Source organism: Peromyscus californicus, unplaced genomic scaffold (assembly GCF_007827085.1).
Source record: "Peromyscus californicus insignis strain IS unplaced genomic scaffold, ASM782708v3 Scaffold_7__1_contigs__length_154581171, whole genome shotgun sequence".
NCBI lineage: Eukaryota > Metazoa > Chordata > Mammalia > Rodentia > Cricetidae > Peromyscus > Peromyscus californicus.
In genome coordinates, this window is record NW_026294595.1 from 127,797,428 (window position 1) to 127,821,941 (window position 24,514).

Consider the following 24,514-nt stretch of genomic DNA (forward strand, 5'->3'; position numbering starts at 1 on the left):
ACTATCGGAAGCCACAGAGGCCAGAAGTTTCCTGCTACCCATATTACCCAGGGTTCGGGACGTGTCCCTTCATTTGTGCATCACAGCCATAGTCACTCAGCAAAGTAGAGCCCTGGGTGCTCTATTAGGTGCTGCGAACCCCACAAGTGCCATGTAGAATATCTCTCTGCCCTCACACAGCTCTCAGGCCAGGCCAGGCCAGGCAGTTCCTGCAGTCAAACAAAACAGAAGTGAATTTGAGGCAAAGATAAAGGTGGTGAGGGAGACTGGCAGGCAGCCATCCAGGTGGGAGAGTGCTGGTGGGCCTAGCTGAAGAGAAGGAAGCCTTTCTAAGAAGGGGTCACACAGCTCATCTGGAAGGGTTCTGGGGCTATTCAAGGTGGGCAAAGCAGGGAGTGGCAGGTCCCAGAAGTATCTGAGGTTGATGCATCTACAGAGGCAAAAAGCTGGCATGCTTAGAGCCTAGTGGCTGGTCAGGGGCCACAGGCCAGACAGGGGGAGAGGTGTTCTTCCAGGGATAGAAGATACATTGGGCTGTGGAGGTTCTGATCCTACAAGACTTCATAGGCTGAGGTCTGCACTTGGCTTTTGCTCTGGCTGCAGTGGGGGTCACAGGGTAGTCTGCAGCTGGATCTAAGCCTTGTGAGTGACTGTGCTTGGATCTGCTGCTCTTGGTTGCTGTTTTGGGTCCAGGTGGGCTCCAGGACCAGAGAGGTGGCAGGGAGTGCTGGGAGGCTGATTGCTGCCACCAGATACCTCCGAAGCCTGAGCTATGGCTCTCGGCCCTGCATGTCCCCCTCTTCTCCCTCTCCCAGAGTTCTTTGATGTCAGTAACCACAAATGTGTCCGGGCCTTCACCTTTGTTGACCTGGATAGCTGTGTCATGGCCATGGACTATTGGTAAGTCTCACAGGTGATGGGACAGGGTCTTGGCAGCTACTGCCTCCCTGGGGAGGGGGATGGGACCCCAGAGAGGCACCTCGGAGAGCTGGTTCTGAGTTCATTGCCACATTGCCCCTCGCTGCTTCTCTCCTGGGTCTTGCACAGTCACCCCACTCTTAGAGTCGTCCTCCCTCCCTCTCTCCCTCCCTCCCTCCCTCCCTCCTTTCTTACCCCATCAGCCACCAAGTGCTAGCAGAGGCTTGCCCTGCTGCCCTGAGGTCTCTGGGGAGAGAGAGTGGTTGAAACAGAACCTGAAGTTTGGTTCAGTGATGACAGGGATATGCTGGGCAGCTGGCCAGAGGCCCAGAGCAAGGCTGGAAGTCTGTTGGAACTGTCCTTGTCCGTAAGGTGGGCAGGGCCTCGGGGCAGTAGGGCAGAAGGCTCCACAGTGAAGGGTTAATAACCTAACAGCCTCAAGCAACCCCACGCAGGAAGATTTGGCACACCGATAATAGCAGCGGGCAGTTAGAAGGAGGGAGGCCAGTGGCAAGGGGTCAACATGTCATTAGGACCTCCCAGGAGGACTCCTGGCAAGGATGCCAGTGTGATAAGGACTCCTTTATGAGCTTGGGAAAGCAGAAAATAGGTCTGTAGACAAAAATCTTCCTACCCCGAAGTTCCCTTTTTTGGCCTATAAGACCCCGAGTTGTTGATGCTCTGGCGTGTAGCCCCCTCTCTCATGGCGGAGAGGCCACCTTTTGTTGTGCTGATTAAAGGCAGCCCCTTCTGTAGAGGTCAGTCTCCTCTTTATTTTTCCATCACCTCCTTCAATCCCAGTCTGACACGTAGCCCGCTCTGTCTTCATCTTTCCCCAGGTCCGACTATCGCAAAGGTGTGTTCTGCTATGGGGACACCAAGGGCAACGTCGTCATCTTTGTGTCTGACAATGTGGCTGGTGGACTCTTCAATCCACACGTCCTTCCCCGGACCGCCAAATGGGGTAGCTAAAAGACACGGGGACGGGCAGAGGCCCGGGGAGTGGGTAGATGTGGATGCTGAGTTGAGTACGTTTCTGAGGCATCCTTACTTGCCTGTCTCTTCACGCTGAGTCTCTGGAGAGGAGGTTCCTTGGAGTTCAGAGGGTGCCCTGCCTCTGAAGGGAAGGGAATAGTGCGGTGGTGACAGGAGAAGGCTAGAGGATCTGAGCTGAGGGACAGCCTTTTGAGGTGAGGACTTTTGCAGGTGAAGACTGAAGGCTGCAGCTCTCCCTCAGCCCAGGGAGAGCGAAGCGCTGGGCTGTCACCCTGGGGTGTGTCACCTGTCCTCTGAGGTTCAGGACAGTGACTCTTCTCTCTGATGGCTGTGAGGGCTTCTGCTCTTCCTGGTTTTGAGCTATCTCTGAGTGGGTGAGAGTAGACTGGCAAGGTGGGCTGTGGTGGAGCCTGGAGGACCACCCGGCTTGGCAGCAGCGCGAACCAACACACCCGGCATCAGTTAGCAGCTGTATCCTCACCTCTTGGTGCATCACCTCCCTTCATTTTCCACCCACTATGGCTGAGTGACTGGTAGCTGCCCATTAAGAGGTTTAGTGAGCCGGGCAGTGGTGGTGCACGCCTTTAATCCCAGCACTCGGGAGGCAGAGCCAGGCGGATCTCTCTGAGTTCGAGGCCAGCCTGGGCTACAGAGTGAGTTCCAGGAAAGGTGCAAAGCTACACAGAGAAACCCTGTCTCGGAAAAAAAAAAAGAAAAAAACAAAACAAAAAAGAGGGCTGGAGAGATGGCTCAGAGGTTAAGAGCACTGACTGTTCTTCCAGAGGTCCTGAGTTCAATTCCCAGCAACCACATGGTGGCTCACAACCACCTAATGAGATCTGGCTCCCTCTTCTGGTCATACATGCTGTATACATAATAAATAAATAAATCTTTTTAAAAAAAAAAGAGGTTTAGTGAGCTGAAGCTACTCATACACGCCCTGAGGCTGGGGAGTGGCGACTGAGATCTGAAGCCAAACTGCCTGTCCAGAGTCTCCAATTCTCACTACTTGCTGGGATGTGCCCTGAACTGACTCAGGAAGTCATTTGGAGCTTCTTTGACAAAGGGTGCAAGGTCAACAGAGGCCACGGGCCTGGGGCTTCCTGGGAGACTCACTGGGCCTGGATCAGCTCCAGGATGGAGTGAGCCTTAGGTGTGGTGCTGGGCCTCTACCCGCCCTAGGAGCCTGGACCCTGGGGCCCTGCCTGCAGGGAAACTGACCTCCTTCCCATCCAGGATGACAGAGCAGCCCTTGCTGGGACTTCTAGCTAAGGAGGTCTCCAAGGGTTCCCAGGCTTTGGCAAGAACCCCTGCTAAGTCGGCTTGTTGGTGTTCTGGAAGGGAAGAAACAAGTACTAGTGTCCTGTTTTTTTTTTTTTTTTGTGTGTGTGTGTGTGTCTGTGTGTGTCTGTGTGTCTCTGTGTGTTTGTAAGGGTTCAAGGAAACCCTGAAGGAGACCCCAGACTCAAATAATATGTTAAAGCAAAGAGCGTTTTTTTAATGCGGGGGTCATTCACCTGTACAAAATGGTGACGACCCTGAGAGGCGCGTGCAGGCTCCTTTTAAGCACAGCTAAGGGGAGGTGCAGGGACAGTGAGGTCATCTCATACATAGTTGGTTAAGCAAGCAGCAGTTACGTTAGTATGCTGTTAATTGGTTGAAGTTTAGTCTGATAATTTTTGGACACGTTTGCACAAGCTTGGGCAAGTCAGGGCGTGACTCAGAAGGTGGCTGCTGGGTTTGTCCTTGAGACACTGTGGGACTGACTTAGGTCCTGTGTTTGTTCTCTCCCTCGGCCCTGAATGTGAGGGTCTTGTAGATAAATGGCCCTTTGATGGAAAGGAAAGGACACCTGTTTGCCCTGCTCAGAGAACTGGAGCCGAAATTCAGTTGTGAGGGTGGGGGAGTTTCACCCCGTGTGTGTGTGTGTGTGTGTGTGTGTGTGTGTACATGTGTGTGTGCTGGGGATCGAACCCAGCGCCTTGAATGTGTCAGGCAAGCTTTGGAGCGCTGAGCTACACTTCTAGCTAGCACTCTACTTCGTCATTGTCCCCTCAGCCCCCGGTGGCTGCCTTGTCCTGGTCATGTTTGTGTCGTGGTGGTCTCTGTGATGAGTGGCGAATGGAAGAACAAGGCAGGGGACTAACGGGGGTGAGTCCTTCTGGGCCACCCACTAAACTGAAGGCTGGGAACAAGTACGAAGGTATGGTGAGATGGACAAAGCTAAGAAGTAGGTACCTAGTTCTGGGCGCCCTGACGCGGGTGGCTTAGCCTTTCTGTGCCTCAGTCTCCTTATTCAAACGGGAGCAGGGGCAGTCATGCTTAGTGTTTGGCTCTGCTATAGGATGCCTGGAGTGAGTGAGTGTTAGGTACATAGAAGTGCCGGAGGCCGTGTCTCTCTAGTGGGAAAGAGGGGCACTAGACATTGTTAGGCTGGCAGCTTCCCCGTTACCAGCCACAAGCAACATCCCATCTGGCTCAGGACTTCTTTTGCATGTGTGTGTTCGTGTATATGTGTGTACATGTGTTTTCTGGATGCTTATGCATGTATGTGCACGTGTGTGTGGAGGCCAGAGCCCAACGGCAGGCATCATTCCTCAAGAACTGTCCACCTTGTGTTTGGAGACAGGGTCTCTTAGTAGGACCTGGGGCTCACCAAGCTCCAGGAATCCTCCTGTCTCTGCCTCTCCAGCTCTGGGAACAAATGTGCTTTTCACAGGTTCTGGGGATTGAAGTAGGATTCTCCTCCTTGTGTAGCAAGTACTTTACAGACTGAGTTATCTCCCCAACCGGGGGTCTTTTTTTTCTTTTTTTGGGTGGGTGGGTGGGGGAAGCTTCCTCTTACCCCTGTACAGACTTCACCACTATCCACCCCCTCCAGTGTTTTTCCTCCATGATTCCTGGGAGTTGCTTTCAGACCTAAAGCTAAACTGAGCAGCATTTCTGACCTACTTCCTTGAACAGCTCCTGACCCTACAAGCTTCGCCTGGCACCACTGACTCATCCATCTGTATCCGTGTGCTCTCCCTGGGGGTTCGTCAGCTGCTACCTAGGTAGTTTTACAAGGGCAGGGCACTTGGTGTGGGCAGTGCCTGGCATGTAGGAGTTGCTTGCTCATAAAGCACGCATGCACCCTGTACTTCCCGGGACTTTTGCTTTCTGGCCGAGGGGCCATGTATCCTGAGGCATGATATGATGGCAAGTCACCAGTGCATCACTTTTAAAAGTGAATACAGCCTGAAGTCTCCATTCATTCTCTGGAATGCGCTAATGGGGAGCCACCTTGTTCGGACGGCAGCACTCGGGAGTGTGTAGACCCTGGAGCTGGTCACTGTTGCACTCTGGGCTTGCAGAGCCGTGCTGGGCAGCAGGGAAACAGTTGGAAGCATTGCCAAGCTCATGAAGTCACAGGCGGCTCCAATGAGCGGCTGACTGGTTGGCGTTCTGGGAAGCATGGATGCACATCAGTGAAAATGTCTAAGCTGCTAGAGGAGAGGTTGTTAATGTGGACTCTGAATGTTTTCTGTCAGATTTCTGGACCAATGTTTCTTTGCGAAGACTCTTAAATGAGAAGTCCCCTCTGTATAGAAGCTTCCGAATGAAGGTAAGTGTGGCTTTCCTTAGCCTGTAATTATCCACATATGTGCCCTGCTCAAAAATAAATGCCTGAAATGGATTTGCCCTCTAGGCTCAGCCTCAGCTCTTAGGGGCTTGGCCTCTAAGGACAGAGTGCAGGAAGCTGTTGTGTCCCATCTGCACATCTCTAGGACACAGGTGTGTCCCAGGGCTAACCCTGTCTTTCTCACTGCCTTCTTGGCTTCCCTGATGCAGTGAAAAATCATCTTCGTTCTGGACAGCCACTGGCTTCCTCTTTGGCTTCCACACTCCCTCTCTCCATGACGCGCTTGCTCAATTCGGCAACCAGAGGAAGTCTGCTTTAGAATATAGTCATGTCACCCCAGCAGCTTCTCATCATACTTGAAGCAATCTCAAGTCTTTGACTTGAGTATCAAACACAAGCTAATCAAACCTCTGGCTTACTCTGTGGTTAGCACTCTAATCCCCTAACCGGAGTCAGAGTCTCATGTATTCAAGGCTAGCCCTGAACTTTCTATGTAGCCAAGGGTGACTTTGAGTTTCTGATCTTCTTATCTTCACCTTCCAAGGGCGGGTATTATGGGCATGCGCTATCACATATGTGCTGGGGACTGAACCCAGGCACACATTCTCCCAACTGAGCTACCTCCCCATCTCCTGCTCTTCTCGACTTTCTTCTTGTTTGTTGCTGAGACAGGCTCCCTTGATTACCCTAGAACTCCCCAAGCCCCTTTTTACCACAGGGCCTTGGCACATGCTGTTCCTCCATGTTGAATCCCTCCATGTTGCAGAGGTCTTCTGCTTGGTTCATCCATCACCCCCTCCTTCAGGTCCTGAGTAGCTGGCGCCAAATGCCCTGCTGCCGCCGCCGCTGCTGTTAGCTCTGTCCCAACTTTGAATTACCTGTCTATTGCTCTTGTCTTACTGTCCTCACGACAGTGACAGCTCCTCAAGGACAGGGACTTTGTGGGTTGTGCTCTTTGTTCAGTCTCCTGTTCCCGACAACAGTGCCCGGGGCCCAGTGACTCCTGGGACATTTGAGGAACAAATGAACGAATGAGGTTCTCAGGGCAGATCTGAGTTGGACACACTTTAGGAACAGGCATTAGGCCTCATAGGAAGCAGTACTCACACTACCCACCCTCCCCTCTTCTTTTTCTTTTTGATACTGGGTTCAAGGTTGCTGTCCTTAAACACCTGACTCTCCCACTTCCATCTCCCAAGTGCTGGGATTGCCACACGCACCACCCCGCTTGGCTCCTTCCCCTCTTCTCAGCTGTGGTTATCTCATCAATGAAGTTTGCTCCGTAGTTACTCAGCATCCCAGGCCTCATTCAGTGCCTTGGCTTAGATACCATTGTTGTGATAGCTATTAGAGGAAATGGAGACATAAGGCCCAGCCCAGGGGCTTGCACATCTAAGGTGGCGCTGAATGAATGTTTGATAGTCGGGTCTGTGTGTCCCATCCCTGTTCTTCATTCTTCCCTCATCACTTTCCTTGTCCCAGGGAGGGAAATCTCCAGACTGGGAGCCAAGCACAGATACCAGCCAGGTCCGGAGGACGTGTTAGTTTGCTCTCTGTTGCTGTGATAAAACACTGAGCTGCCGGGCGGTGGTGGCGCACGCCTTTAATCCCAGCACTCGGGAGGCAGAGCCAGGCGGATCTCTGTGAGTTCGAGGCCAGCCTGGACTACCAAGTGAGTTCCAGGAAAGGCGCAAAGCTACACAGAGAAACCCTGTCTCGAAAAACCAAAAAAAAAAAAAAAAAAAAAAAAAAACACTGAGCAAAAGCAGCTTGGGGATGAGAGGGTTTCTTTGGTTTACACATCCCCATCACAGACCATCATTGAGGGAAGTTAGGGTAGGAACTCAAGCAGGAGCTGAGACAGGGACCGTGGCAGGGTACGGCTTGCTCAGCTTGCTTTCTTACATAGCCTGGGACCACCTCCCCAGGGCTGACACCACCCACAGTGGGCTGGACCCTCTCACATCAATCATTAATCAAGAAAATGACCCGTAGACATACTACAGGCCAGTCTGATGGAGGCAATTCTTCAGTTAGGCTCCTTCTTCCCAAGTGACTCTAGGTTGTGTCAAGTTGACAAAATCTTGCCAGTCAGAGGCTGGCCAGCCTGCCTTTCCGGCCCTCTGGGAGCTATCTCCCTGTTGCTATAGTCCTAGCAGCGTGTGCATTTTGCCCCTCCGGATCCTGGAAGCTACTGCGTCTGACAAACACAGAGGGTGGTAGTGGGCCCAGAAAAGCAGGCTCTTTGTAGTAGAGGCAGCCAGTAGAAGACAGACTAGGGCCTAGACACCCTCAATTCCACCCTTTCTCCCTGCTTGGAGGAATGACATTATAACGAGCCCAGGCCTTTGGCTTCTAAATCCAAGAGACTCTTAGGACACAAGGAATCCAGATGCTGGTAGGTTTGGTGTGTTTAAACAGTTTTTGAGACAGGAATGGGCCAGACACCCTGGTCATGGGACCTGGATAGGACTATGGGCCACCTCACTTTGCCCAAGCTGTGGTCACTAAGGCAAGGGCCTTAGATTTTGTAACTCCAGTCGCATCCAGCATTGGCCCTGGCTAAGACCCAGGTGTGGGATATGGAACTCGATTGTCCCTGGGAGGTCTCCTGCTATGGCCATTCTCTCTCCCAGAATCTCCACCCCAACTGGTGTCATCAGGTCAAGTTCATCCCGCAGCTGAATTTGGTGGTCTCGTGTTCAGCCATTGAGAAGTCCTCGCTGGTGCTGATAATCCTGCCAGTCAAAGACCCTGAGAAACCCAGGTAAGGGGTACCTGACAAAGGGAGGGGACAGCAGATGTGCCCTGGATAGGTCTGGCTTTCCTCTGCCACATGCAGATAGCCCTGGTGAGAGAGGATGCACCTCTGAGTTGGTGCATCAGCAGCAGGGCACTGACCTGAGGCTTGTGCTGGGTCCCGGGAAGCAGCTTGTATCCCATAGGCTGACAATGGATATAGGACCTAGCACATGGCTCTGGATTCTGTTTAATCATCATTCTGGAATGTCTACCAGTTGCAAAAGGGTATCTCTCTGTCTCTGTCTGTCTGTCTATCTCTCCCTCTGTCTTTCTCTCTCTGTCTCTGTCTGCCTGTGTGTGTGTGTGTGTGGTCTGGGGGTTGGGGGTGGAATGCATGCCTTAGTGCACATGTGGATGTCAGAGGGTAACCTCTGGTGTTGGTCCTCATCTCCCACTGCTTGAGACAGGGCATCTTTTTGTTGACCACTGTGCATACCTGACTGGCTGGCCTGTGAGTTCTGGAAGGTTCTCCTGGTTTGGCATCATAGCTTGTTGTAGAAAGATGGGATTACAGATGTGCACTACAAATGCCCAACTTTCCATGGTGTCTGGGAATTCTTTTCTTTTCTTTCTTTTTTTTTTTTTTTTGAGACAGGGTTTCCCTGTGTAGTTTTGGTGCCTGTCCTGGATCTCACGCTATAGACCAGGCTGGCCTCGAACTCACAGAGATCCGTCTGGCTCTGTCTCCCGACTGCTGGGATTAAAGGCATGCCCCACCACTGCCCAGCGGTGTCTGGGAATTCAAACTCAGGTCCTCACGCTTGTGTGGCAGGTACTCTACCCACAGCTCCACTTGCCCAGCCCCAGTAGACCTGCTCTACTGACCAATGTATTCAAAACAAACAACGCAACACAAATCAGCCCCAGCCTATGTTAGGGAGGCAGACAAAAGGCATGTCTTGTCTTCTCTCTCTCTTTTGTGAAGGGGACAGTGGGGCAGGGTCTCACATAACCCAAGCTGGTCTTGAACTGATCCTCCTGCCTCCACCCTGCAAGGGCTAGGATTACTGGCCTGTACCGCTGGCTGGGCTCAAAATACATTTGTAAATGAAGTAGTGAAAGTGAGTGGTTTCACCCTGGGTTGAAACCTCCATTTCCTTACCCGTGAAGGGTGAAGCCAGTGCCGACCTCAGGCTTTAGGGATTCCTTGAGCAGAGAATGTTCTGGTGGCATGTGTTAAACCACACAGTGAAAACAAATGACAAAACCCATCAACTGCAGAACACGTTAATTAGGTGTCAAAAGGCGCCTCTTCTCTTCCTACGATAGGCCCTGATGCAGAAATAGGACAACCCCCACGAGCGCGGGCACTCCATCTCTGAGACAGTTCCGACATGTTTTGTTTCCTTCAACCTAGACTTTTTTATTTTATTGCATTTGATGGCAGGAGGAGGCCAGAGCGCCACCTCACCGTGGCCCCTGGTGGCTGGTTCTGATGCCTTCCCCTTCTTACCTGTCTTGTCTTCCATTGAAGGTCCACAGGCCCAGAGTTCAGACACACCCCTACCCCAGGCCCTCTGCTTCTTTCTGCTTGTTGTCTTCCTTCCTTCCTTCCTTCCTTCCTTCCTTCCTTCCTTCCTTCCTTCTTTCCTTTCTCTCTCTCCCTGTTTTTTTTTTTTTTAAATTTATTTATTTAAAGACAGTCTTGCTGTGTAGCTCAGGCTGGCCTTGAACTTGCCATCTTCCTGCTTCCATCACCCTAGCACTGTGATTATGAGCCACCATATTTGGCTTTCTTGTTTTGCCAGGGGACCGGTCTTGTGCTTGCTAAGCAAGCACTCCATCACTGAGCCAAAGCCCGAGCTCTCTCTTGTTTCCTTTCTTCCTTCACTCTTTTCTTCCTTCCTTCCTTCCTTCCTTCCTCCCTCCCCCCCCCATTCTCTCTTTATTTTTATTTGATTTTGAGACAGGGTCTCACTATGTAACCCTGGCTGGTCTGGAACTCACTATGTAGACCAGGCTAGCCTCTAACTAACAGAGATCTGCCCACCTCCTAAGTACTGGGATTAAAGGCATCATGCATCATCATTCTCTGCCTCTCATTTTCTTAGTTAACATTTTTATTTTGAAACATCTCAAATATATACATAAGAACATAAAAACCCACAATTTCTTATTATCACCTGGACACTAGTCTGAGTTAATATTTCCCAAGTACCTTGGAATGCCTTGCTCTAATTCTTTGGAATCAGGTATAAGCAAAGTGCAGATAGTTTTGAGCAGAGCGATGGTGGGGTCTAAGGACCGGGAGAGGTGGGGTCACCAGGGAGGAAGCTATCACAATAGTTTAGGCTATGCATGTTGATGACTTGGAGGTGGCCAAGGACGGAGGTGGAGAAGTTGGAATATTCAATTTGGGGACATGTATACACATACCTTCTTCTGTCTTGGTGCAGTACCACCTCAGGCCAGGAGGTGGCACTGTTGGCTGCCTGCTGGTCTCTGGCATCTGATGCCTTCTGGGCGAGTAACTACTATAGGTGAGACTTGAAATGCCAAACCTGATTCTTGCAGAGTCAGCCTCAGCCTCTCAGGGCCCCGAGGATCCAGCTTCACTGTAGTTGGTCTTACCTGACCTCTTCAGGTGACTGAGGTCAGGAGCGGAGCTGGCGGAGGATCAGGGATTGGGGCTATAGGAGCTGGTGTGGAGTGTGTAACTGACCCACCCTGGCTCCCCTCCTTTTTCTTTTCTTATTTCTTCCATCAGCTCCTACCTGAAGTCATTGTCACTGCTCACTAGGTCCCCTCTGACTTCTGCCCCTATACACAACCATCTGCAGGTCTCATCCCTCTGGGGTCCTGCATGAATCCTTCATAGCCCAGTCCCCCACTGCCTTGCCTCTGACTACTTCTGCCAACCCTATAACCTTGCACTAGCTGCTCCCTGAGTCTGAAGCCCCGTCCCTCTCTGCATGCTCCCCTTGGCCATTTCTAATTCCCCTACAGATTTCTGCCTCCCATCACCCTTCTCAGAGAGGCTGTCTAAAATGAGTCACCCAGTTTCCCTCTGCCAAGTCATCCCATTGCGTCCCCCGCAGACTTCTCATAGCTGGTCACTGTCCCTCCTGTCTCTGTTCATTTCCTTGCTCCTATGCTTTGCTCCAGGAGACAAGATCTGTAAGGCAGGGAGCACAGTGACCCCTGAGTCCTGGCAGGGAACAGGAGCCAGCAGATGTCTGTTGCATAGGTGAATGAGTCAGTCTGAAGTAATTCCTTCTATCCTCCTGACGACTGCTGTTCCAGAACACGTCTCTGCACCTAAAGGTGTAGATGGAGGCATCTGTTTTTTTTTTTTTAAAACATATATTTATTATAGGGATGGTGGCATACACTACCGTACTCATGTGAAGCTCAGAGGACAGCTTGTGAAAGTTGGTTCTCTCCTGTCATGGTGTGGGTCCCAGGAGTTGAACCCTGTCATCAGGTTTGGCAACAAGTGCCTTTACTGACTAAGCCTTCTTACTGGCCCACCTCTCTGGCTTGCCAGTGGGTGGGATATGCATGCTTTGATGTGCTCTTGGAAATCTGAAGCAAGGCTGGAGGTTAAGAAACAGCTGGGAGACTGATGATATGGAAGCTAAGGGGCCCTAGACTAGACATGATACGGTGTGAAGGCGATAAGGAAGAGTCAGCCTGGCTATCGTCTCAGGAAGCTTCTAGACAGGCAGTTCAGTGGCCTGTGTAGGGGGCCTGACAGCCCTGTGGTCCTGTCGGGGTCTCTCTGACCTTTGAGCCCTGCCTCGCCTCTCCTCCTCCTCTTCTTCCTCCTCTTTTCCTGTTCCTGGATGTCTTGAGCCATTTCCTGTTGTACCCACCAGGGCAGAGTTCTCATCCCTCTGTAGGTCCCTGACTGTGCACCCATAGGTCAGCTCTTGATCTTACTGTTCTCATGGCATCATGCCACTCTTGAGGATTGCACATGGGGTCCCGGTGACCTGTGAGATGACATCCAGCACAGAGTGAGGGCACAGCACCAGTGGCCCTGAGCTGCTTTTTTTTTTATAATTTATTTAAATTTTTTTTATTTGTGTCTTGGCTTGGAGGATACCTGCCTGAGGGTGGTAGGTGCGAAATCATGTTAAGCTTGTTTTTGGAACAATGCAAAATGCTTTACGAATACAAAGACTTGCTCACGTTTGGATTTTTTTTTCTTCCTAAAGGGTGGGTGTCTCCCCATGAGCTACTGATTTGGGCACCTGCTACTTCACTGGGCTATGCTTGGTGCTGAGTGAGCACTGGGCAGGTCTGAGGCGTCTCTCCTTCCTGGGTAGAGAGATACTGACCCCTCCCCACCAAGCTCCGAGCTCCTCCAGTCCCAAAGCCCAGGCTGCTGCTCTTAGTCCTGCGTCTTTCCCCCCTTGATTTTCTGCTCTAGGTTATCATCATTGAATTTAAGAAAAGGAATTCTTTGCTTTGACTACTGTCCGGACAGGAACTTCCTGGGTGAGTAATCTCTCATTCCCCAGAAACAGAGTTGGACTGGGGGGCTGCAGCAGCCTGGGGATGACCAGAGCCTAGGACATGGCTTCTTCCACTGCTGATCTGCATCACTGGGAGGTGGGGTGTGACTCAGGCTGTCATACATGGACACAGAGAGGAAAGGCAAGAGGGACAGTGACAAGTCCCAGTGACCTTCCCCATCTGCCAACTCTGGCTGGAGTCTGAGGCCTGGCCCTAGAAGGAGGTCCCAGTGTAGGCCCTGGTAGCTGATACTCATTTCTTGACTCCAGCAACTGGTGGCTATGACCCCCACATCCGCCTGTGGAATCCTCTGGTCTCAAAAAAGCCTGTGTGGCTGATGAAGGGACATCAGACGTCAGTGACTCACCTTCTTGTGAACAGCCAGAACACCAGCATCCTGATCAGCATCTCCAGGGACAAGGTGTCGTCCTTGTGGAACATACCTTTGTCCCCCATCCCTCTAGCTCTGTTCCCCAGGAAAAGACACTGACCCTGGGGTGCTGATGTAGCTCAGCCTGTATTGGGAGGAGTCTGAGGCACAGAGGTAACCTTCCTGCCTGTGGTCTCACACTTTACCAAAGGCCCACAGGGAGGTGCCCTAGTCATTGTATAGGTGGCCACAAACCTCAGCAGCCTCTGGGGAGGGCAGAGCCCATCTCTGAGCAGAGTAGAGCTGGCCTGGAGTTGGGGAGCAAGAGAAGGTCTGGGGGAGGGTGCGGGCCACCTGCTGTCTTTGCCTTTAGCTTGCTGAGCTTAGAAGTCCAGGCAGGACAGAGGGGCTTAGGAAAGCTGAGGAAGGAGGCTGTGTTCCCTCTCACTCACTGAGAACATGCTTTATCTGGCCATTAGTTTAGCCTCTCTGGGTGGGGCTGTGACAGACAGCGTGTACGTTATACATGGGTGACCTTGCTCGCTGGGGCATCCCCAGGGCCTAGGGTGCTGGCTGCTGGTGCAGACCCTCCTGCCTCTTGCCTGTTCCCGACAGAACATTCGTGTGTGGGACCTGCAAGACTATGTGTGCCTCCAGTCCTTCTGCGGGAAGCTCTTCACCCTGGGCAACTGCCCCATAACCAGCGCCTACTTCCACAGAGACTGCACCCTCATCTGTAGCACCTACAACGTGAGTGCTCTCCTGGGAACAGGCGCAGCTGACAGGGTCTGTGTCCTGTGCTGGCCTGGCTCTGGAGTCTGTGTAGCTCTGGTGTTGAGCTTCCTCGAGAGCAGGTTCTGGACCCTAGCCCATCCTTTCCTCCACCCCTACTGCCCCTGCTCCCTCCCCACTCATGCACTCTTCAGACTCTCCTGTCATCCCTCCATGCTCCTTTGACCCCATCCGTTGTGATCACCAACTCCAGGAAGAAAACTGTCAGGAGGAGTGCCTGTGAGCTATGACTTGCCTGGTGCCCATGGGTCTGCCCTGACCTTGAGGATGGCAGGAGGGGAGGACTGACTAGAGCATGGTGAGACCCGGTCCCACGTGGGAACCCAGTGGCAGACAAGTGGCAGGAGCGTCTGTCTAGAGAGCTTCACTGAAGCCATGTACCCACTGTTGGCAGGACCACCCGGCCAAGGGACATAGATGTCTTTCTGTGCACATGGCTGGCTATCTCCTTTGCAGCAGGTTTATGGAGAGAGAGAAAGAGAAGAGAAAAGTGCTTACATCTCTGATGGGTGCCGGACTTGCTGTCAGTATTGTTAAAATTAAACAGACCTTTGAAATTCATTTTCAATCTTCCTGGGCATTAGTGTAGACTCTCTGGGTGGGACCATGACAGCATTTACCCCCTAGCTTTGTTGGGATGTGAGAGTATATTACTAAGGTAAGGTTAATTCATATGAAAGTGTTGGATTCTGCGGGTTCATGAGCACAGGGAGCACTGACCTTGAGGTTGGACTGGTCACAGAAGGCTTCCTGAAGGTGTTTTTGGACTTGGAAGTCACAATCTGTGCCTCAAGTCAGGTCCGTGATGAGCCAATTAAAAGAGCCAAATTAAAGCTGGGTGGTGATGGCACACACCTTTGATCCCAACACTCGGGAGGCAGAGGCAGATGGGTCTCTGAGTTTGAGGCCAGCCTGGTCTACAGAGTGGGTTCCAGGACAGCCAGGGCTACATAGAGAAACCCTGTCTTAAAAAACAAAAACAAGCCGGGCGATGGTGGCACACGCCTTTAATCCCAGCACTCGGGAGGCAGAGGCAGGCAGATCTCTGTGAGTTCGAGGCCAGCCTGGTCTACAGAATAAGATCCAGGAAAGGCGCAAAGCTACACAGAGAAACCCTGTCTCAAAAAACGGGAAAAAAAAACCACCAAAAACAAAAACAAAAACAAAAACAAATAAGCAAAAAGCCAAATTGATAGTGAAAATCAGAAAAAGGAGATTGATTCAGTATGGTCACATTGGGAAGAGGTGTAAAGAGATCCAACAAACCCCCCAGGTCCATTTTTGGGGTCCTGAAGTGAGATTCAATTTTAAATAGAGAGCCAAGGGTATGTATATCTAAACAGTCCCAGGCAGATTGGCCATTGGCCCATTACTGTCTGGCTTCAGTACTTTCCTGTAAGATGGTCCGATGTACAATCATGTGAAATATCTTTCCGGGAGAGAAGTCATCTTTATCTATTTTGACACCCCCGCCCCCAGCACCCTTTCCTTTTCACAGCATGAGATCCTGAGGAAATTCCCATTTCTCTGGGGCCACTGTTTCAACAGTCTCATAGTCAGATTGGAAGACACAAGTGTGTCTTTAGAATAGCTTCATGTCTGCCAGACTGGTTACAAAAGAAACACCTGAGTGAGGCTTTAGCTCCTTAGAAGGTGAGAGGACCATGGACTTGGGTCTCAGGGGGATTATTGGAACATGAGGGACTGGGAGTCCCAGTCCTGGAAATTGGGCCTTGGAGTAGGATAAGAGAAGAAATGGAATTCTGGATTTCTGAGGAACCTCATAGGGGTACAGGATATCTTGATGTTGGAGGTTTCTCTTCAAGGCCTTAGTCACAGAGGGCAGAGCCCATCTGACTGCTCAGCTGTCTGCCCCTCCCCTGCCCACAGATTGGGATCCTCAGAGGGTACTTGGAATCCCAGGGGCCCATGAAAACAGGGAAGTTGACGACTCACAGCACAGCCCTGTGTGCGGTCCTCTACAGCAAGATCTTCAAGCAGGTGAGTGGGCAGGGCTGGCCTCAGCACCTGGGAGGAGCGCCGGTGATATCATCAGGACTCAGGTGTCTCCACATGCCCGAGTCTGCATTCACATAACAGTCAGCTCATGTGGCACTCTGGAAATCATTAGTGCTTTGGTTATAGCCCTGGTGTAGACATGAAGTGGTCTTGCAGAGCGGTTGTCATGGGGTCTGACGGAGCTCCCCATCTGGTCACTGGATTGTGGACCCTCTGAGTATCCTGCCTTGGCTGTCACTTAGGTCAGTGCTGTGCAGGCAGTTCTCTTAGCATGGAAACAGATGCTGGTGCGGGTGTCCCTCAAGGTTCCCACCCTATGAGCTACCCCAGAGTACCACTTTGTGGAAGCTGCACTCTGTATTGCATGGGAAAGGCACCACAGCCAGTGCCCTATGGTGCCGAGGAGATACCTCACTGTGCAGGACAGCTGGGCACACACAATGCGCATAAGGAACATGAACAGAAAGGGCTGCAGGCTTCTGCCCACTCCCAGTGGCATCTCTTGTCTGGCCTGGGCTGTGGACAGGGTGACTATCTGTGCCAGAGTGCCCTTTGGCCAGAGCTCTCCTCCAATTCTGGCTCTTAGTACCACTGTCTCAGTCTCTAGCTGCCTTCGGGCTCTTCGGGGCTGCGGAACAGCTTTTGTTAGGTTTGTAAACACACCCAACTCTTCCCAGTGGGAATGCCAGTGCCAGTCTAAAGTAGCTTCACAGGTGACTGCCTTGGAACAGGACGAAGGGAGTGAATGCCCAGCCATCTTTTGTCCTCAGTGCTTCTCTGTGGAGAGTCCAGGAACCTTCCCCGCTTGGCCTTTTGCTCCCATTTTGGTCCTGACTAGAGGTGCTTTGGCAAGTGTCTTCTCTATACCATTGATTCTCTTCTCTGGAGAGAGTGATGAGTGAGTTGATGCAAACCACGAAGCAAATATGACTAATGGTCTGGGAACATGGATTCAGGTTCCCCCAAATTACGTATTCTGATGTTGAAGCGGTTACGTGAGCTTTCGTAGACACGGGAGAAACAAAAGCCACGCACTGGGGCGTTTTCTCAATACATGGGTGAGAAGACGGTAAAGCAGGAGAAACTTGGCTGTCAGGTGTCACCTGACGTCATTCTCAGCTTTAGGGTCTGGGAAAGCTGGTGGTCTGCTAAGCTAACACAGTTTAAAGGTGTTCCCTCAGAGTCAAAGAGGTGTCAGGTCAGACAGGAGGTGGGTTAAGAGGGATCTAAATATAGCCCAGGATCATTTGGGTCCTAGCTCTGTAACATTCTAACCCTCCATAGTCAGGAAGTTCTAACCAGTGGATCAGTGTTGCGCGATCTTTAATATAGGTGTGGCTTTCCTCCTCTTCCGGGAACTTGAGTCCCCAAGTGCTATTTTTGAATTAATGAGAGCATTATGAAATTGATTCATTTAAAAAGAGTAGTATCTTTAATATAGGTGTGGCTTTCCTCCTCTTCCGGGAACTTGAGTCCCCAAGTGCTATTTTTGAATTAATGAGAGCATTATGAAATTGATTCATTTAAAAAGAGTAGTAGCTACAGTTTTTTTTTTTTTTTGACACAGAGCCCAGGAAGGTCTGTTTTCAGGCATTACCTATGCTGTGCAGGTTGCCAGGGTGAAGGTGGGGGTGTGGAAGGGAGGGGCCCCATGGCATACTTAGGACTGCCCTGCAGTGAGTTGGGGCACCTGTGTGCTCCACTTACAGGTGGTGAGTGGCTGCCTACGGGGCACAGTGAGTGTGTGGGACATCACCACGGGCAAGAAGAGGATGGAGTTCTCTGTGTCTGGCACCTCGCAAAGTGAGCTGACTGCCATGTCCCTGGACGAGTCAGAGCGCTGTCTACTCACGGGCTTGCGTGATGGCAAAATGCAGATGTGGAATTACAACACTGGGGAGTGCCTGATAACCTTTCCCACCCAGGAGCAATCGGAGGTCAGTGGGGTCCATTAGCTGGAGCCAGCAGGTTCCTGGGAACCCTAGAATATAGTTTTCTGTGTGTCTAAGAGGTTGTGCGCACACACACACACACACACACACACACACACACACACACACACAGAGAGAGAGAGAGAGAGGGAGGGGGGGTTGAGTACTGGTCTAGATTTCTCAGCAGTTATTGGACCGTAGCCAGGCCATGTGTTGCCCAGTGTCTCTTCTGTAAAATGAACATGGGTACCCACATCATCTGCCTCTTTCAGATACACCAGGTTTGATGTTCTCTAGCTCTCTCCAGTTAGGTAATTAGCAGGCACTCTGAAAGCTTGATGGTGGCATTGACTCTGGGAATTCTCACCTTCATTGAGTTTTGACTTTTGCTTGGTGCATTTAGGAAAGAAAGCACCAGGGGCCCAAAGGCATGCTCTCTGAGGAGTCTAGTGCTCTGTTTTCTTTATCTCCAACAGATTAGTGGAATTGTCCACATGAACAAATCATACTACATGACAGGGTGGAGTAAGAGAATCACCAGTTTCACGTGAGCAGCAAGTGTGAGTGGGAGGCTTGGGCTGCTGGGTGTCTCCCCTCATTTTGAGCTCTCCTCATTCCAAGCTTTCCCAGCAGCTGCAATAGCAAGGAGGGCATCCATGGTGACTGTCAGCCATGGCCCCACCCGTGCGTCTCCCCATCTATTCACTTAGCATGTAGTGAGGTGCCTTCTGCTGGTGATGGCTGTGGCACAAGTCTCTATCCCCCTGCAGCTTCGCATTCCATGGAGGAATTATTTCAGTCTCTTAGAAAAAGATGCCATTGACTGGTCACTTACAAGGCACAGGGATTTATTTCCTACAGTCCCAGAGGCAGGGTAGGCTAAGCCCAAGGTGCTAGCAAGTTTGGTTTCTGGTGAAGCCCTGCTTCCTGGTTCCTAGAAAGCTCTTTCCTTTCTATGAACTTACCTGACAGAAGGGTGGAGGGCTATAATCCCACTGACGAGGGCTCCACCCACATGACCTCACCACCTTCCAAAGGCTTGATCTCCTAAAATGCTCGTACTGGTCCCTGGGGTGGCTGAATTACACAACCTCAGAGCTAACACCTTTCCCAAGAAACAGAGGAAGGAGGGACAAGGCCACCAACTAGTGGTGGGAGCGGAAGGTGGCGCTGAAGGTATCATTTGGTTAATGTAAACTAAAATGTCTAAGTCCAAAGTATCATCTAAATACTTAAGTCAGGTGTGGATGAGACCCAGTGTACCACTTATACTGAGGCAAATTCTCTCTTGGCTCTAAACATGTGACATGGACTTGTTATGTACTTCCAAAGTCCAACAGTGAGATGGGTACAGGACAGATGAGTGGAGTCAGGAGGGAAAGAATGAGCAGAAGATCCCAAATGAGTTTGAAACTCATTGGAACAAGTTTCACATCTATCATTCAGTCATCTGTCTGTCTGTCTGTCTGGTATGTGTGCCATGGCGTATAGGCAGAGGTCAGAGTATAACTTATGGGAGTCAGTTTGTTTCTTCTTCTTCTTCTTCTTCTTCTTCTTCTTCTTCTTCTTCTTCTTCTTCTTCTTCTTCTTCTTCTTCTTCTTCTTCTTTTTTTGATTTTTTCGAGACAGGGTTTCTCTGTGTAGCTTTGCGCCTTTCCTGGAACTTGCTTTGTAGACCAGGCTGGCCTCGAACTCACAGAGATCTGTCTGGCTCTGCCTCCCAGGTGTTGGGATTAAAGGCGTGTGCCACCACTGCCTGGCAGTTTGTTACTTCTACCATGAGGGTTCCAGGGACTAAACTCAGGTCATCGTGATTGGCAGCAGGCACCTTTATCTGTTGAGTCATCTTAAGACACAGAAATAATCCTCTTTCTTGGTGCTCTGCCTCCAAGGCTCCTGAGATGGAGCTCCTGTTTTGTCGGAGCTGAATATGCAAACCTCTAGATAACCTGCTTCCATGGCTTTGGCATGCTGTGCCCTCATGGTGGCTCTGGATCCAGGCCATGCTGCCATGAATGTTCTGTTCCCTGCATGGGTCCTGTGGCTGTCTGGGCCTGCAGCTCTGGACTCATTGCTCTGCCCGCTAGAATCTAGCCAAGCTTTCCTATCTCTGTTGGTATAGCTTGTATCATACTTTTGCCCTCAGGAACTATGTCTGGCATGGCTAAAGAACATGATACCAGAGTGTGAGATGAGAGCCTATGAAGTCTGGTGTTGAGAGCAAGGGGTGCTGAGGTCTAACTTGTACTGGTGGCCTCTTTTCTGAAACCCGTTGGCAACAGGAAGGACAGTTCAAATACCTGAATTGCTCCGAGAGTCATTCTTCCATTGTCTTAAGACATAGCACACAGCTTCTGTCAAGTGGCTGACCCACAATATTCTCACAGTCTGGACCACACCCTGAAAGGCTTATCTTTCCTTCCAGTAGATAAGGGCTGAGAAGAGGAGGGCTCAAATCTTAAGTTCTGTCCCCCATTCCTTTTTGGTACTATGGTCTGAACCACAGCCTCATATGTGCTAGGTTAATACTCTGTCATTGAGCAGCAACCCCCGAGTTTCTTCCCCTTTGCTCAACAATTCTGGTTTAAAATTATTTTTCTTTTCTAGAATTTTACTATGAACAGGGGATAACTGTCTACACCTTCAAATATCCTTCTTAGAAATTTCCTCAAATAAAACCCAGTCTCATGGCTTGCAAGCTCTATTTGCCATAAAGCACTAGAATGTGAACATAGTCCAGCCAAATTCTTTGGCACTTTGTACCCAGGATGGCTTTGCCTCCAGTTTCCAGTAGCATGCTCCTTATTTCTACTTGAGATATCATAATGGTCATTATCATCCATATTGTTACCAGCAACTTAGGATCGCTTAGGTCATCTTTAAATAGATGGGACTGGGAGGTAACTCAGTGGTAGAGTGCATGTTGAGTCAGGGTGCCATCTCCAGCACTAGAGGAACAATTCTCTCTCTCTCTCTCTCTCTCTCTCTCTCTCTCTCTCTCTCTCTCTCTCCTTCCCTCCTATAGCACAGGCTGGCCTTGAGCTTCCTATGTAGATGACTTTGGAATTCTGATCCTCTTGCCTTCACCTTTCTAGTGGTGGGATTACAACCACCACCACCACCACCGTGTCCAGTTTGTTCAGTGCTTGGGACCAAACCCAGGGCTTCACACATGCTAGGTGAGTGCTCTATCAATTGAGCTACACCCCCAGCATGGCTTTCTCTATAACTCTCCCCTTTTCTATGCCCTCATCCGAACCACCTAAGCCCACACTGGAACCATTCTCAGTGGCCCAGACATGGTGTTGTAGGCTTTTCCTGGAGTGTGCTTTAGAATTCTTCCAACCTCTCCTCATCTGCCAACTCCAAAGTGCATTTTTTTTAGTTATCTCTTAGAGCAGCACCTCATTCTCTGTGTAGTTTCTACCTTAGTCACATAGGCTGCCACAGCATAATACCGCAGAATTTATTTCTTGCATTTATAAAGGCTGAAAGGTCCTTGGCCAAAGCATTGTGGAGTCTTGTGGGGGCCTTTTCCTCATTGATAAAGGGTCATCATCTTGCTGTAGTTTCTGTGATGGAAAGGGTGGAGGGTCTCTTTGATCTCTTTATCATACCATTAATGAGGCTTCTGTCTTCTTGACCAGATGTCCTCCCCAAGGTCCATTCCCCACTTGAGGATTAGATTCTAACATAGGAATTTTGAGTACACACAAACACTCAGTCTCTATTCAATAATGAGATATTTTGATTTATAAAGTATATTGACTACTGTGGGGAAAGAGCAAGCTTCCTGTGGAGGAGCAGAATCCTTAGTTAGTGTTGGGGAGTGGTCAAGAACAGCTTAGCCAAGGAGGCCCAGGGCAAGATATGAGCTGGAGGGGTATCAGGGAAGCACTTGGGATGGGACACACATTCTAGGAGGAAGAACCAACATGTACAAGGTCCCTTCTGTTACAGGAGGCCTGGTCACAGCTATCACTTCCCCTTGTTTAAACCTGAACCTTTATGCAGGGGATGAATTAAGACTCATCATTTGTAAACCCCAAGAGCAGAGCCCTTATGTTTGATGCATAATGGGTGCTTAGGAAATGAGGTCAGTGGGGGTTTTAAACAAGCTCCTAGACCCCCAAGACAGTGCTGCTCTGAGTTGGCCTCTGAATCCTAAAGGCTATGATTTCCCCAAAAAGAGCATTGCAGCCTGTGAGCCCTTGACTCTTCTGCCTCTGGCCATGTGCACAGGTTCCAAAAGACCAAGCTGGTATTCTCCTGCCTCTGGCCATGTGCACAGGTTCCAAAAGACCACGCTGGAACTCTCCTACTACCACTGGCATACCTACCACACAGAGGACATCCTGAGCATGGCCAAGTATCAGAACCAGTTCATTGGGACTTCTTCCTACAATGGGGACATCCTCCTCTGGAATGTCAGCATGCTGAAGCCCATCTTGAATTTCAATGCCTCCCAGAGCCCCTTGCCTTTACAGCCGAAGAAGGTACGGTGCTCTGCACTTTTCTTGTTTCCCAGGCGCCTCTCACTCCCATCACAGTCTCCATTCACTTTTGTCTGGGCTATAGGCCAGAATCAGGGATGGCAGAGAGAGCAACCTGGAAGCAGAGGGAGAGATGGAGACTTATACTGGGGTGGGGTGTGTAAGTAAATTTGTTGCAACTCTGTGGGTTTGGTCCCAGGTTTAGCACCAAAATGTGAGTTTTGCAACTCTGAGGAAAGGTGTCCGGACTACCTGGGGAGTCAGGCAACACCTTGAGCTGCTTAGGACAGGTCTGGCGGCTGGAACTGCAAAGAGGTAGCCTAATCCTGGAGGGCGAGGTATCCCAGACACCTCAAGCTGCTCAGGACAGCTCTGCTCTGGAGGTGTCCCAGACACCTGGAGCTGCTTAGAACTGCTCTAATGGCTGGAGCTGCAAAGAAGCAGCCCAATCCTGGAAGGGAAATTTTCTGACTGCTCAGGAGAGTCAGGCCTGGAACTGCTTCAGCAGGGAAGGGTATCGTGACTGTTTGGGAGAGTCAGACTATACCTGATGGGGATGGTCTCCCCGCAGGATATAACACTCCTGCTCCTCTCCTGGAGAGCTGCTACAGCTAAGCTTTGCTCAGCCCCCACTTAAGGGGGCTTTCTAGGAGAGCTCTGCTTCTCTAGCCTAAAAAATTGCAGAAATGTAGCAGTCTTCTCTGGCTCAGGAGAAAAGTGTTACTTTTCAGCTCTTTCAGCTCCTCCTTGCTCTGTCCACTGAGGGATGTTTCAGCAAGGATCTTCTCTATGCCAGTGAATGAAGATCTTTACACCCAGAACTATTTTGAGAAAGAGATTTATTTGGGAAGGAGGAGTCCAGGAGAGTAGCTGCCTCTATCAGGGTGGAGAGAACAGCCTACAACTGACCAGGCAGGGTGGTTTATATAGGATGTCTTGGGGGTGGAGTCAACTAGTGATTGGTTAGTTTTTTTTCTGCCCAGGGATTGGCCAGTTTTGTGGGCTAAGGACAGAGATAGCCCTGATTTCAGGGCCAAATTGTGTTTCTTTCACTGGCCTTTCTTGGCTTTTTGACACTAATTCTAAATTTGACACTAATTTCTTTCACTGACTCTGATTCTAGGGACCAAGAGTGTTATTTTGGTACTAGTTTCAGAGTTAGGGCATGTTTCCTTGGTTCATTTCTCTGGCTCAGGTCCCAAACCCAGGCTGTGTTTCTTTCCCTGGTCCTGGGCCCCAGGGCCAGGATTCTTCTGTCCTGCTCTGTGATTGGTTGGTTTCACAAGTCAGTTGGTCAGGGGCAGAGATGGCTCTGATTTGAGTCAAACTATGTTTCTTTCACTGGCCTTATCTGAGTCATCTTTCCCTAGTTCTGGGCTCCAGGGTCAGGGTGAGTTTCTTTAGCCAGCCCCTTTTCCCTACAGGGTAGCTAGGATAGTGGATGGTATCTCCTTTGAGCATCTTCATGTGACAGAAAACAGAGGCATGAAGAGGTTAGACACCTTTCTTAGGGCATACAACCAAGAAGGGGTAGATCTAGACCATGACAGTCGGACTCCAGGGCCTGGTGGTGCTACACTGTCCTTTTCAATGGATTACTTCCTCCTTGAAGATGTCCCACTGTTAGCTTTTCACTGCTCTAACCAAATACCTGACAGAAGCAACTTAAAACGGGAAGACGTACCTTGGCTCACAGTTTTGGAGATTCTAAGCCTGCCATGGCAGGAGGGCCAGGTCAGCCAGAGTAGCCCATATCAGGGTGACTAGGAAGCAGAGAAAGGGAGAGCAGAGAAATAGGCTTTCTCTTTTGTTCCAACTGGGCCCACATTCAGGGTGGGTCTTTCTTCCTTGAGAACACCTTCACAGACACAACTAGACAGATACAGCTTTTACTCTTCTAGGCACTTCCCAATCCCAACAGGTTGGCAGTAGGTCCTGCCCACAACTTCACCATTTGAGCAATAATGTCATACAAGGTTCTCCAGGCTCATGGCAGGGATGTAGGAAACATGCAGTCTCTAAATTGCTACATAGAGCTGGATTGCTAGAGGTCACCTCCTCAAGTGGGTAGAGGTCACTTCTTTGTAGGTGTGCTGATGGGTGGAAGCTC

At 50.4% G+C, this 24,514-nt stretch overlaps 1 protein-coding gene across 1 annotated transcript in view; it reads left to right on the forward strand.

Moving 5' to 3' along the window:
* The window catches only part of Efcab8 (EF-hand calcium binding domain 8), a 73,946-nt gene that overhangs the window by 14,499 nt on the left and 34,933 nt on the right, over positions 1–24,514 (forward strand). Inside the window, exons 7-17 of the mRNA XM_052723714.1 lie at positions 816–900; positions 1,758–1,882; positions 5,445–5,518; positions 8,173–8,303; positions 12,714–12,781; positions 13,069–13,220; positions 13,785–13,919; positions 15,852–15,962; positions 17,690–17,917; positions 18,388–18,458; positions 22,203–22,407. Coding sequence (XP_052579674.1) covers positions 816–900; positions 1,758–1,882; positions 5,445–5,518; positions 8,173–8,303; positions 12,714–12,781; positions 13,069–13,220; positions 13,785–13,919; positions 15,852–15,962; positions 17,690–17,917; positions 18,388–18,458; positions 22,203–22,407 — 1,385 coding nt within the window. The remainder of the gene's footprint in view (positions 1–815; positions 901–1,757; positions 1,883–5,444; positions 5,519–8,172; positions 8,304–12,713; positions 12,782–13,068; positions 13,221–13,784; positions 13,920–15,851; positions 15,963–17,689; positions 17,918–18,387; positions 18,459–22,202; positions 22,408–24,514) is intronic.